Below are 15,264 nucleotides of genomic sequence, written 5' to 3' on the forward strand. Positions count from 1 at the left end.
TTCGAGAATGTGTGAAATTTTGCGACAAAATTAAAAAATTTCAAATCGTTCTGGAAAAATTATTTTCGGTTGCGAGGGTCAATTGCAATAATTTTTGGTGAATAGACCTACCCCCGAAATCCTACTCAGTTTCGAGAAAAAAATTCAGTACGGGCGGAACTTTAAACGTTAATAACTTTTTAAAAGGGCCTTCATCAACAAATTAGTATACTTGATTTTCGTCTTATTTTGACCTCTAGAATTTCCCATTAAAATTTTTCACAGGGGTGGCCGAACACCCTGTATTTAGAAGTTCAGTAGAACATAATAACAAGACATTAGCTTTTCTATCGTCTTATTCTTGAAATAAGTAGAATTTTAATTATTTTATGATTATTGTAGTTATTATTATTCCGCATCTTCTTCATTCTCAGATATTTAAAATCTAAATTATCTAATAATTCTAATGGCAGAATTATTTCTATTATTTCTATTATTTCTATGAATTAGAAATAATTCTAAATAATTCTTATGAATTAGAAATAATTCGAATTTATAATGGTTAGCTTTAAATATGATTTTAATTTTTTATATGTTTTTACTCTTAAGCAAAAGCTTCTTCATAATTAAAAGAAAAATTTTAGTAAAATTTTAATTATAAAATAAAGATGAAATTACATTTTATATCCATTAATGATCCGTCAATTTGATCCTTTCACATGTAAATAAAATAAATGTAGGATTACTAAAAATAAAATAATTAAAGGAGGAATAAAATGAAAAGAATAAAATCGATTTGAAGTAGCATTATTAATTGAAAATCTACGTGAAATTCATTCAACCAAACTTTGTCCAATACAAGATAATGCTGATAATAAATTAGTATTTAGGTAAATTTAAACCAAAGAATATTATAATCTTTTATAAAAACATAACTCTCGACCCACGTGTAAATATTTTAAACAATGCACTTCCCTCGGCAAGTATATTCACTAATACTTACAGTTCCGAACAAGATTTCGCGATTATGAAGCTAAAGAGAAACGAAACTCTGGTAATATTATGCAACTTATTACAACTTCGTTAAAGATTCAATATTAGACCTCGCAAGCATCCTCGACCACAAAAAGATGGTGGAAAGCGGGATACTTCGACAAAATACAATCGACAATTTCAATCATTAACGCAAGTACGTTCTTTTAACATTTCAACTTCAAAATTTGTTATTATTTTCAAAATTGACACATTAAAAACTAAATTGTGACCCATATATATTTCACTAAAAAGCTAAACAAATCAATTTTTCAGATAAGGTATTAAAGAAAATAAATCTAGATAGAACTCTTGAATTTTAATGAAATTATAAAAATAAGTACTACAACAAATTGTAGGAAAGCATTTTTCAATTGTGTAAAAAAAAATTGTTGTCTCGTAAACAATTTCTCTATTTGAATTGGAGCTTATATGTATACATACTATGTTAAATACAAATATATTATTTTTTTATTTTCCCCACCAACGAAATTGTGCAACATTCGATTATAAAAATCGTTGCCTCTTATGCATGGCTTTTTCTTTGTTTAAGAAAATTAAATAGAGAATTCACCGTAAATATAAAAATGGTACGAACTTCTTGAAATGATTTTTCTACTTTCAAACGATACGCTCTTTTACATTGGGTTTTTGTTAGAATTTGATATCTTTGGAATGTCTGCAAGGTGCGGCAAGAGATTTAGAATTCAACGCGAAGGTAAAACGTGTACAGTATTTATTTGACAGCCTTATATTCTATGTACAATGCGCCGCGAAACGTGACTTACCATAGAGAAGCAGTTGGTAAACAAAATTGTTACACTATATTTGCATAGAAACATAGATCGTTTCCTGTGTAAACTTTGGGTAATTTAAATTCTCGGCAAACTTTCAGCAGTTTACACGAGCGATTCGAACCAATGCGTAAATCGAATCAACATTCAAAGTACAGCACTCTGGTTGCAACAAAAAGGGATTATGACTTTAACGTTTTACAAACAATGTTCAAAAAGTTACAGATTTGTTTCTTTTTAATTTCTGTAAGAGGCTATGTTCTTATTCTTTCACTAAAATTCATGTATAGAAATATACAGGGTGATCGGCCACCCCTGGGGAAAATATAATGGAAGATTCTAGAGGCAAAAATAAGACGAAAATCAAGAATATTAATTTCTTGATTGAGGCTTTGTTGAAGAGTTATTAAAAAATTAAATTAAAAAATTCAAATCGTTCTGGAAAAATTATTTTTGGTTGCGGGGGTTAATTACAATCATTTTTGGTGAATAGATACATCCCCGAAATCTTACCCCGTTTCGAAAAAAAAATTCGTTACCGAAAATATAATGTCTGATCATGAATGAATGATTCCTCTGAAATTTCATGTGTTTCAAATCGTTCTAAAAAAATTATTTTTAGTTGCAGGGGTTGATTACAACCATTTTTGGTGAATAGACATACCCTCAAAATCCTGCGTACTTTCGAGAAAAAAATTCCTGAACGAAAATATAATCTATGCCCAGAAATGCACCCCGAAAATTTCATGCGAATCTTTAAAATGTCATAACTTCTGAACGGATTGGACGATTTTAATGTTTCAAACGGCAAACAACGCGTATTTTGATGGAGAATACGTAGAAATTCTAAAAATATTCGAAAAGTTGTTCTTTGACCTCGCAAAATGAGGAAAACCCCATAAAAATGGTCCAATTTTCAAACGGCCATAACTCCTATAATGGTGAATATATTTCAATGAAATTTAGTATGGAAGTAGTGATCATGTATGCCTACAAAAAAGTACTAAACAATATTTCCGTGGGACGTTAAACAAATTTATCAAAAATGAAAAACGAATTTTTAAGAAGATTCGACATGGGGTAGGTGCTGAAATTTTTAGGCGAAATCAAGAAATTTCAAATCGTTCTAGAAAAATTATTTTTGATTGCAGGGGCAAATTACAATCATTTTTGGTCAATACACATACCCTCGAAATCCTAACCATTTTCGAGAAAAAAAATCCTTGCCGAAAATATAATTTCAGGCCAGAAATGTCACTCCAAAATTTCATCCGTGTCTTTAAAACATCATAACTTCTGAATCAATTGACGAATTTTAATGTTTAAAAAAGCAAATAACGCGTATTTTAATGAAGAATATGTAGAAATTTTAACAATATTGAAAAAGTTGTTCCTTGCCCCCTTAAAGTGAGAAAACCCCCATAAATATAGTCCAATTTTCAAACGTCCATAACTTCTACAATAGTGAACGTATCTCAATGAAATTTAGTATGGAAGTAGTGCCCATGGATGCCTACAAAAAAGTATTAGACAAAATTTCCGTACATCGTCAAACAAAATTACTAAAAATCGAAAACAAATTTTTAAGAAAAATTGACAGTAGATGCTGAAAAAATTCATAAATGATTTGTTAAGAAGTTATGACAAGAACACTCTGTATATAGTAATAATTCACGTGGTATATCATGTATTCATTAAAAAAGTAAGCCGCAACTGTGCATATCTTTTTACTGTCGCTTGTTAAGTTACTATTATAATTAATGAAGCATTCTAAACTACATTGCAGTTAATAAAAAAATATATAGAACGTATGTAAAAGTTTAACGGTATGGCGCATTTTCAGGTTCAAGTATGAGAATATTGAAACGAATTCTGATGTGACTGTTGGGAAAAGCTAAGCGCCTCAAGTTTCCATTCTAATGAAATTTTCTTAAATATTCTTCTCTGCTGGCCACGCGGAACTACCGCATTCTGAAGGAAGAAATTCTTCAGTACTAATTTTACTTGAGGAGAAGCATTTCTGAACTGCGGTTCCGTATGCATGTCTGCTGCCTCCTGGTGTCTTACTTTTTCCTAACGTTTCTTCTTTCTTCGTGAATTTCCCTCCCTTTGTAAGGTTTCCTTCCGAGCGATATGAAATTACTGTCATATTTGACGGTGAACTCTCATCTGAATTTTCATCCACTCGATTCCAGCGATGTAATTAAATTTTTTAATTATTAAATCTCAAACACCCGCAACTAAGTTATGTTTAAACGTATTTTTTTAAAGATTAATAACACGAAAACGTATCACAGGTAGTTTGAAATTAATCCAACCGATTCATAAAAGAAACTGCAACTAAGAATATTTAAAATAATATACTTTTTGCAATACATACGATTTCTTTATATAAAATAAACATATTTATTCTGTACTGAAATGTATTGTTTTAGAGTCAGATATATTCTACTTCTTTAATTCAATTATATTTATTAAGCTCTGAATAACTTAAGGCACGCGAAAAATATCTTTCTCTTTTATCCAAAGAAATGATTTGAAAATATTCAGAAGTTAAATGAATCGATCGAGAATTGAATGCATGAAACTTTGTCACATTTCACGCATTATTTACTAAGTTTTTTACTTCAATATTTTCACAAATCTCCACACTGTAATATCCTTCAATTTTAACATTCGTAATTGTATTTATTCCACTAATTCTTTAATTTTTGCAACAAAGTGATCTGATAGAAAAGTTTAAATCCAATACAGTTTGGCGAGGTCATTAAAGTCGTGGAAATATTTCATACATTTTTCAGATATTCATGAACGCTTTGTGCAATACATTCGCCCCGTGGAACGCATTACCCAAATGGCAAAATTTGTGCAAAGTTAATGATCACAGCATGCAATTTTCACATTGATTAGGATTCATGTATCCATTAAGTGCAGACCAATATTTTATGCCATTACACAATTATCCATGATAAAATATAGAAAATCAATAATCTACAGTAATTATTAATTTTTTGTAATAACTTAATTATTAATACGCTATGAAACTGTCTACAAGCAATAGGCGTGCGAATATTACTTCTACAAAACATAATTGGTAAACATATAAAAAACGAATTAACGACCATAACCATCGTCAACAGTTTAACGAGTAAATAATTTTCACAGTAAGTATGTTTCATGGTTCAATAACTTTGAAAAAGAATGTCAATATGAAAATGATGTACAGCTAATATCTTTTCAAATCGCTGTAATTTTCAAATATCATGGAAATATCGTGGATCATAACTTGGCAGGGTTAGTTTCTTTCTTTAAATCTTGAAGATTACAAATCTACGTCTAGAAAAATGTTTTACATTAAAACATTAAAAAAATTAAAAAATATAGCACCACAAGGGAAATGTCAAAATTGTGAATACCACCGTCAAGCATGGTACACCTAGAGTCGTGTCGATATTCAAATTGACGCATTCGAGGTCCAAAAATGTGTTGTTTTATTTCCCCAGAATGATGTTTGTAGTTGAATTTCCCGGCAGTATGCTTTTATTTACATTCAATATGGATAGTAGTTGATTAAAAAGTGCGCAAGCAAACGCGTTGCAAAAAATATAGTGATTATAAATTTCCAAAACGCTTGTCAAATTTTTCACCAATGAAACGTAAATCGATGCAAATAAGTGTTTAATTAACGAATACAAATACACTAATTTACATTAATATACTTTGTAGTTTATAAAATGTTTTCAACATATATTTATAAGTAAAGAATATAAATTATGCTAGAAATTACAAAACACAGAACATGAAAAATCGATTAATTACTAAAGATGTAGAGAAAGATTTGTTAATAGAAAATAAATAAAGGGAAATCTTTTACTGTCAATATCCATTAAGCAAATTAAATCTCGCGTATAGGGAAGCAATTTGCATGCACGGATATCGAGTTGAAACAGATGTTTTTAACACTAAAGCTTCCACGATCGATCATTTGATTGGTTGAACGATTTACTTTTTTTTGTAAAAAGGCGGATAAAATTTGGTATCGTATTCTGGTTAAAAGTAATAAAACTTTAAACGCGTGCAATTCTGAAGCCACTCACGTTTTCTGCATGACTGATGCATCATTAGAAATGGCAAAGCTTCCCCTTTGAAACGGTTTTCGAATTTTGTCAATCTGACTTTCCGTTTTGGAGATATCGTAATTTAAATGAAGGAATAATTTTTCTAATTCAACTATCTCTACCTCCATCTAAAGCATCAGACCTCTCACTCTCACTCTCTCTAGCACGTGCATCGTAACGTAATGTTTACTCTTCCTACGAGCACGTGCGGTCAATGACCTCGTGGCGTCTTCAATGAAAAGTAAACAAACGCTTCGAGCCCTTATATCTCCGGAACTAATTAAGCTATCGACTTGAACGAACACTCGTTTTAAAGGGCTTTTCATCCTCTATCCGATAAACATATCAACTATTGTTATTTATACTGTTTTCTATGTTTATTTTGCAATTTATTTTGACGCTACATACCAAAAGTAGTTTCACCAATTTCTACTGATCGTACGACTAGTGTACGATAAAAGTGGACCATAAATTGTTTGTATATATAATAACTGCTTTCTCTAGAACTAACTATGGTATCGACTTGGAACAAAATTCGTTTTCAAAGGCGTTTTATCTTCTATCCAATGAAAATTAAAGAATCTTTTAACATGAAAGAGAACGATATCTTACGAATAAACATCGGAACACAACTTTCTATACATATAGTACAGAAACTAGAAATACGTTGCCTCGTAAAAGAGAAAAAGACTGGTCATTTGATCGGTCAACGACCTTGCCAAGGCCGTAGTCAAAGTTCATTGACCTCGTGACGTCATCAATGAAAAGTAAACAAACGCTTCGAACCCTTATATCTCTGGAACTAGCCACGCGATCGAGTTGAAACAAAAATCGTTATATCTACGGAACTAATTACGCTATCAAGTTGAATTAACACTCATTTTAAAGGGCATTCCATCCTCTATCTGATGAATATAATAACTATTATAAATTATCCTGTTTTCTATACTTATTTTGAAATTAACTTTTACGCTATAAACGCAAAGAAGTTTCAGCAATTCGTATTGATTATACAACTACTATGCGATAAAAGTAGATTATAAATTGTTTATTTAATTGAATTTAAATTTATATATAGAGTGTTTGCATAATTACTAGCCAGCAGTTTTTCGTAAATAATTATTTTCTCCGGATTAATTAATGTGTCCTTTAATATTAATAATATAATACTCGTTAAAATGTATGTTTTGGGTAAGTATCGGAAAATCATGATCCTCTCAGTTTTGTATCCGTTGAATTTAAAACGCTTTAGAAATACGTTCTTGAACGATGAACTGTTACAGCTGCGCGTAACGTGCACAATTATTTCCATGCTACCAAGCACACTATAATGAACATGACACACATTCGACGATCCCAACGTCGAATCGAACATCGTTCAGATATTACATACTTTATAATTAACACTGACCTCGTTGCTTCTAATCTGGGTCACCTTCACATTGTCCGTGAAAATTGGCTCGGTCCACGTGATCGCTGACCCATTTTTCCCGATGACCTCTATGTCGTTTGGACAGTCTTTAACTTTGGGCGCTTCGCCGCCTGAAATCGAACAAATCTAATCAAAAGACTTTGAACTCGAACTCGTACCGGGCGGCTCCTACGTTTCTGGAATCATCGAAATCAAGTCCAGGAATTTGGATGTCGACTTCCATGATTTCGCGCAGGACATATTCGTACACCTGGATTTCTGGAACGAATTTTCTTAACAAGAATACTCATAAAATTAAGTATTCCGTCCAATATCGATTGTTATCAAACTATATTGCCCATGTTTACTTTAAATAGAAAATTTCACCAGTTTTTCCTTCTTTTAAACTTTTAACTTAGTCTCTTTATTCATATGAGTTACTGGTGAAAGATTGTGAATCGTAAATCTGTCATTAAAATAAATAAAAGACATTTTAGCTAAATTGCCTGACAACAATAGACACTCTTAGTCTACTACATCTCAAATGATTAATACATTAATAAAACTTAATTAATGGATCAACGTAGTGTTTCTCGTTTCAAAAATATCACACTACCACCTTACGAAACTCTCCCCCCTCCTGGTGGGCAACTTCCTGTAGACAGTAGTAACTTTATTCGATCGAGTTCAATTACTTCCAGTAAATTAATTTTAATTAAAGGACTGCGGTATCAACGCGAATTCAAGTATCGTTCAATGAGCGTTTCCGTAAAGAGAACGAACTCGTTTCTCCGTTGCGTTTCAGGAAAGTTCACGTATTTGGAGTGTTACCGTATGCAGAAACGCACGTATAATTACCTGTTCGGTATAAAGCGTGAAAATTAAATTGCGGCCTTGTATCTGACACCTAAGGCAAATTCTACGGCAGAACGAAACACCGGGTAAATTATATTTTACGTCCAATTTGCGTCGAAACTGGCCTGCATCGAAGCAGAAAGTAACGCGGCGGATACCTCTGGTCGAAAATGATCGGTAACATTAGCGACCAAGGACGTGTGTAATTTTCGCGCTGAGAGTACTGTCGACTTTGCTTAGAAAAGCGTTCTAATACTGGATTTGGATCGCAATGATATTCAGTATAATTTATTACAATTTAAGTTATTTCCAGAATTGCAGATATTGGTGTAGAAATCGTTGTATTACGATTATTGGAATGTGTTTTTGATTGAACAAAATGAATATAGACTCGACGCCACGAAAATTAGCGTGGTATAATTCTACAGCACACTAGAAATTGAATTGTTCCATCGATTGCTGATAAGAAAGGAAAATTGAAACTCTGCGAAGAATAGTATCATTATAGTCGATTGCCCTTAATTTGAACGGAGGTAAATCGACTATTGGTGACTGGAGAATAAAATAAACTCTTTGTATGTTTTTAACCCTTTCGATATTAACGACGATACAGTCAATCGTTAAAATTTCATATATATTATTAAACAATTTTCCAAATTCGATTATTCTGACATGTATTTATAAGATATATTAGTCCTGTACAAGTTGAATAAGAAACCAATAATTAACACAAATTTTTATAATGAAACTTTTAAATGCATGTATAATAAATAATTTACATCATCATTTTGGGATTAATTTTACATTGCTGAAGCTTAGTTAGGTAAACGAAAGAATACTCGTTGCTGTTTCAAGTTATTTTTGCACCGATCCTCCTATTGATTTTTTAAAATATGAATATATTCTTGCGTACTATAAAAATGATTTGAGAACTGTAGATAATAAAGCAATGTGAAATGTTTAGATATATTTCATACTTCCAAGAATCCTGTTTGTTATTTTTCTTTATTATGCTACTCAACCTCCAATGGAGTTATCGATAATGTTAATACGCACAATTATGCATACCTACTAGATTACTCTTACAACACACTGCTGAAGTGAGTACGAAAAAATGTGGCCTGTATAACACAAAATAGATATCAAATGTTGAACCGAAGCAGCATATTAAAGAAAGGGTTAATAAAATTTCAAGCAAACGAAGTAGCAGAAACGGTTATCCATTATTTAGCCAATTTCCAATAAAAGTGGAATTACGTTTTCCTATTTCTCGTTTTCGAGAAAAAAAGCTCAAAATTCGAAATAAAAAAAAAGACTATTCTACCAAGTAGAGAACGTTAAACTGCACAAGTATCATGTAAGTAAAAATAAGCGTTAACGTGCTTGTTTTCGAGTTATTAACGAAGAACTGATGCGAACGATCGCTCCGGCGGCAAAAATCATCGTAGGACAAAATTTCGACAGGCTGCCCTGTAGGACAACAACAGAGGAACACGACACCGTTGTTAATAGTATAGATTGTGCTCGTTTTCGAGAAAAAAAGTCTCAAATTTCGAGATAAAAAAAGTCGACTAGCCTACCAGGTAGAGAACGTGAAACTGTACAAGTATTATATAAGCAAAAATAAGCTAAAATCTTCTCGCGCGATATAATTGATACATTTGCCAGCACTGTTATAAATTGGGCCGTGAAAGATCTACTGCGCTAAGATCCTTCCACCTCGACTCGAAGAAAAACATAGATTCGACCAAATATCGAGAATTTCACAGTAAATGGCTCGGCGGTTGATAACAAGAATCAGTCAGGCATTTAGCAGGATCAGTCGAATAATCTAATTTGCGGGTCGAGGGCCAGCGATCCGTAGATTATATAGCATTGTGGCGAACCCTATCCCGGAAACGCATTTAATTAAAGCGTCGGCTGGCTTTCCAGGAGACGGAGGGAACTTCTTTGAGCCGCAATGCAAAATTTGCATACGACGACTGCGCTAGACCAAGTGTGCCTTCGAGCGAAGCGTGTTTCGCCCCTGCGTCTTGGCACCGGGACGGAACGCGACGCGAAAATACGACGTCGACGCCGAACGTTGGAGTATTTGCTTCGAAACGTTGGCCAAAAGTCGAATTTTTTCAATTTCGCTTCAGCTGCAAAATTTCTCTTCCTCGAGACAGTTCAATCGATAGAAAACAGTTTACTAATATTTCCTTTTTTTTTCATTTATGCATTAAATCGAATAACAAGTAATGTGTAATTAACCATGTTCTGAAACATCATTCGCTTGTTAATAATTTTTACAAATTGTAATCAAGTGGTATAAATTCTTGTTTTATGAAAGTATCTAAAATTTCTCTTCCTCGAGACAGTTCGATCGATAGAAAACAGTTTACTAATATTTTCTTTTTTTTTCGTTTACACATTGAATCGAATAACAAGTTCTTGTAGCACACGTTTTCCACTGCAAACAATGATTTTATAGCAACTTGTTGTTATCAATATCTTTTAGTTTTTTGTGATTCACTAATCATCTACACTTCTGAACCATAATTCTACTAACATAAATAAACGTACATGAATCTCCAAATCTTCACGTGTTAGCAATAAATGTATATTGTATAGCAATAATCCACAAATGTGACATAAAGTTAAATTATCGAAAAACCTTATTATAATAAGAAATAAAGGGAATCGTCTTTAAAATTTTTCGTTTCGTATTTGTTTTCTTATAAAATTGTTTCAGATAATCTCACCGCATCGCTTCTATGCGCATGTAGATTAAAATTATATTGATTCTAATATAAATTATAATTACGAATTATATTAATTTTGTAATCAACTTAAAAGAACATTTAAGCATTTCTTTTTTCTACAAATTGTACCCCTTGAACGTTGATTTAAATTATAACAAATCGTAAGTTCGAAAAGTAAAAGGTTCAATTTAAAAAATTATTTTTTTCTGTCAGCATCAAATAAATTTTAAGAAAGTTATCATAGTTTAAACCTTCCCCAAAATCTAGATTTACCTCTCCGTAAGGGCAATTTTTACCCCCTGGACACCGATTTAAACTATAGTGGGTAAAAATTAGAAGGTTCAAGCTTTAAAATTGTTTTCTTTCTATCAACATTAGATCAATTTTAAAGAAGTTACGGTAGTCTAAAGATCGACCATATTTTAACTTGTGATGCATTCTTGCCTTTCCGGAAATAATACAATAAACTATGTCTGAAATGCTCGTCTCGTTCTTCCATTTTTAAATTGAGATAAAAACGAAACTAAATAACTAATCGATACAATTTTTTTACCAAACAACAAGAAAACAATATAGGTTAGTTGCTTTAAACTCGCTGTGACTCTAAACTCGCTGTGACGTCGACTTATGCGTATCCGACGATCCACGTTTCCGAGTCTTCCCCGCAAGAGGAGGGGAAAGTTTCGTTTAGTTTAACAGACGCGAGGCACGGGTTACTTTAATATATCCTCCGTCATCTGACTAGGTGAAAGTGAAAGATAAGTTAATTAAATGATAACGGTGAATTAGGGAGCCTTTAAAATGTAGATTGATGAATACGGTGGTCGTCTATTTGTCTTTTTGTTGAGCAACCGGTCGCTCGTTGCGATGAATTTAAAGTGGTAGAAAGAAAAATTGAATTTATTGACGCGTGAATCATTTCGTTGAATTTCTTTCTTCCGCGATCCAACTCCTGCACGATAAAGACTTAAATTTGTACGAGAACTTTCGAAACTCCTAATAATAAATATCCGATTATCTTTTCTGACTATCGTTGCTACATGTTTTAGTTTCAAAAAATCTTTTAGATAATATTTGTTCCATATTCAGCGTACTTGAGAGTCAAGATCGTCGTAACCCAGTCAACGTACCAACTGTCGTCCATCCCTTTAGTCAATTTAACACATTTTTCGCGTAAAAAATTACATTGCCCAACAATTTGTCTGAAACTATCATTTTCTTGACGTACAGTGTATACAAGGTGACTTTGACGTACAAATAAAAATATGAGTAAAGTAAAAATGTGAATACGTAATATTTTTCCCCTCTAATTGTAAAAGTTATTAATATTTCCAGCTAAAAGTTCAAATAAATCCGATCTACGCGACTGTGAAATAAAAAGAAAAACGGAGCAATAAACTCTTCCCTCCTTTGCTCTAAGTACTTCGTCAGAAAGTGTCTCGTTACTTTGTATCCACTTAATGAAGTTCCTCCGTCCGTTCAACAACGCTGCGAAAAACGAGACGCGGAAGAAGCGTTTACAATAAGAACAATCCAATCCTGTAAAAGGCCGTGGAGACTATTTTCACGTTACTCCGAGCGCAGTCCTTTAACTTGAGAAGATTAATTGCCCTTGATTCTGTCCCTCGATAATGCAAACTTTGGAGCAGAATCGCGCGTTGATTAATAGCGCTGTTTAACGATCAATATCGATTATGATCCGTGGAGTTTACACGTTACGCATTGATTCCGTGAGCATGCATTAATTAATCACCTTTAACGATGATACGCAGCACGCAGCTGGCCTGCTTCTTCGATACCGGGTGTCGTGCGAAGAACGTGATCTCGTGCACTCCGGGCGACAGGCTTGCTTCCAACCTGGTCCCCCAGGACGGTTTCGAGCGAACGTACCGGAACCAATCGAGATCCGTCGACGGTTGATCGAACGTCACGAACGCCTCGTCACGACTTGGCGGTAGCTCGGCGACGACGTCCTTTGGACACTCTAAACGAGGCTTGCCGTACCCTGGAAGAGAAGGTGAACAGGACGTATATTCAGGGACCGTTTAGAGCTCCGATTAAATCTTTCTTTTCGTATTACAAGTTGTCAATTGCCCATTATGTTACTATTAGTTGCGACCCGTGCGTGTCCAATCTGCTGATAACAGAAACACAGAAGGATGGTCGAAAAGGATCGAATTTATTATACAGAGTGTTCGACCACCCCTGGAAAAAATTGTAATGGGGGATTCTAGAGGCCAAAATAAGATGAAAATCAAGAATACTAATTTGTTGATGGAGATTTCGTTAAAAAGTTATTAACGTTTAAAGTTCCGCCCCTACTGAATTTTTTTCTAGAAAGTCGGTAGGATTTCGGGGGTAGGTCTATTCATAAAAAATTATTGTAATTAACACCCGCAACCGAAAATAATTTGAGAATTTGAAATTTTTTAATTTTGTCGAAAAATTTCTCACCTTCTCGAATTTTTTTCTAGGAAATGAGTAGGATTTCGGGGATATGACTCTTAACCAAAAATGATTGTAATTGACCCCTGCAGCCAAAAATATTTTTTTTAGAACGATTTGAAATTTTTTTTCCGCCGAAAAATTTAGGCACCTACCTCCTGTCGATTTTTCTTAAAAATTCGTTTGTGATTTTTAGTGATTTTATTTGACGCCCTACAGAAAAGTTGTGTAATACTTTTTTGTAGAAACTCATGAGCTCTACTTCAGGAAAAAGTTTCATTGAAATATATTCACTATTGTGGGAGTTATGGCTATTTGAAAATTGGACTATTTTTATGAGGTTTTTCTCAGTTTACGGGGTCAAGCATCAACTTCTTGAATATTTTTATAATTGCTACATATTCTACACTAAAATACGCGTCGTTTGCCTTTTTGAACATTAAAATCGTCCAATCCGTTCAGAAGTTATGACGTTTTAAAGATACGCATAAAATTTTGGAGTAATATTTCTGGCCTAAAATTAGATTTTCGGTAAGGAATTTTTTTCTCGAAAATGCGTAGGATTTCGGGGATATGACTCTTAACCAAAAATGATTGTAATTGACCCCTGCAGCCAAAAATATTTTTTTTAGAACGATTTGAAATTTTTTTTTCCGTCGAAAAATTTAGGCACCTACCCCCTGTGGATTTTTCTTGAAAATTAGTTTTTCCATTTTTGATAATTTTATTTGACGCCTTACAGAAAAGTTGTCTAATACATTTTTGTAGGTACCCATAAGCTCTACTTCAGAAAAAAGTTTCATTCAAATATATTGACTATTGTAGGAGTTACGGCTGTTTGAAAATTGAACCATTTTTATTGGGTTTTTCTCAGTTTTCGGGGTCAAGGATCAACTTTTTGAATATTTTTACAATTTCTACATATTCTTCATTTAAATACGCGTCGTTTGCGTTTTTGAAAATTAAAATCGTCCAATCCGTTCAGGAGTTATGATGTTTTAAAGATTTGCATGAAATTTCCGGGGTACATTTTTGGCCATAGATTATATTTTCGTTCAGGAATTTTTTTCTCGAAAATGCGTGGGATTTCGGGGGTATGTGTAATGACCAAAAATGATTACGATCGACTCTTGCAATCGAAAACAATTTTTTTTAAACGAGTTGAAAAATTTTTTTTTCTGCCAAAAAATTTTAACACCCACCCGATTTTTTTTCTCGAAAGTGGGTAGGAATTCAGGGATATGTCTATTCACCATAAATGCTTATAATTGACCCCTGCAACCAAAAATAATTTTTCTAAAACGATTTGAAATTTTTGAATTTAATTGTTAATAACTTTTTAACAGAGCCTCCATCAACAAATTGGTATTCTTTATTTTCGTCTTATTTTGGCCTCTAGAATCCCCCATCAAAATTTTTCCCAGGGGTTGCCGAACACCCTGTTATATATGGTCAGATGGCGAAACCTATGTGGCGAACGAAATAGTAAGAGGAAATTAAAAAAAATGAGAGGGGTCGTTGAATAGTCGGTCGAGGAGTGTGTACAGGGTGTCCGACCACCCCTGAGAAAAATTTTAATGGGAGATTCCAAAATAAAACAAAAATCAAGAATATCAATTTCTCGATTGAGGTTTCGTTAAAAAGTTACTAAAAAATTAAATTAAAAATTTTCAAATCGTTCTGGAAAAATTATTTTTAGTTGCAGAGGTCAATTACAAGCATTTTTGGTGAATAGACATACCCCAAAAATCCTATGCATTTTCGAGAAAAAAATTGGAGTAGGTACTGAAATTTTTGGACGAAATTAAACAATTTCAAATCATACTAAAAAAATTATAATTAGTTACAGAGGTCAATTACAAGCATTTCTGGTGAATAGACATACC

At 33.0% G+C, this 15,264-nt stretch overlaps 1 protein-coding gene across 4 annotated transcripts in view; it reads right to left on the minus strand.

The window, feature by feature from the left end:
• The window catches only part of LOC143342733 (uncharacterized), a 164,410-nt gene that overhangs the window by 5,142 nt on the left and 144,004 nt on the right, over positions 1–15,264 (minus strand). For all 4 annotated transcript variants that reach the window (XR_013079855.1, XM_076766913.1, XM_076766914.1 and 1 more), the window contains 2 exons: positions 12,687–12,938; positions 7,335–7,465 (listed from right to left, as the gene is read on the minus strand). Coding sequence is in view for 3 of the 4 variants with exons in the window: in XM_076766913.1 (XP_076623028.1) it covers positions 7,335–7,465; positions 12,687–12,938 (383 nt within the window). In the remaining variant the exon portion in view is untranslated. The remainder of the gene's footprint in view (positions 1–7,334; positions 7,466–12,686; positions 12,939–15,264) is intronic.

This window comes from Colletes latitarsis, chromosome 6, assembly GCF_051014445.1.
Source record: "Colletes latitarsis isolate SP2378_abdomen chromosome 6, iyColLati1, whole genome shotgun sequence".
NCBI classification, from domain to species: Eukaryota; Metazoa; Arthropoda; class Insecta; order Hymenoptera; family Colletidae; genus Colletes; species Colletes latitarsis.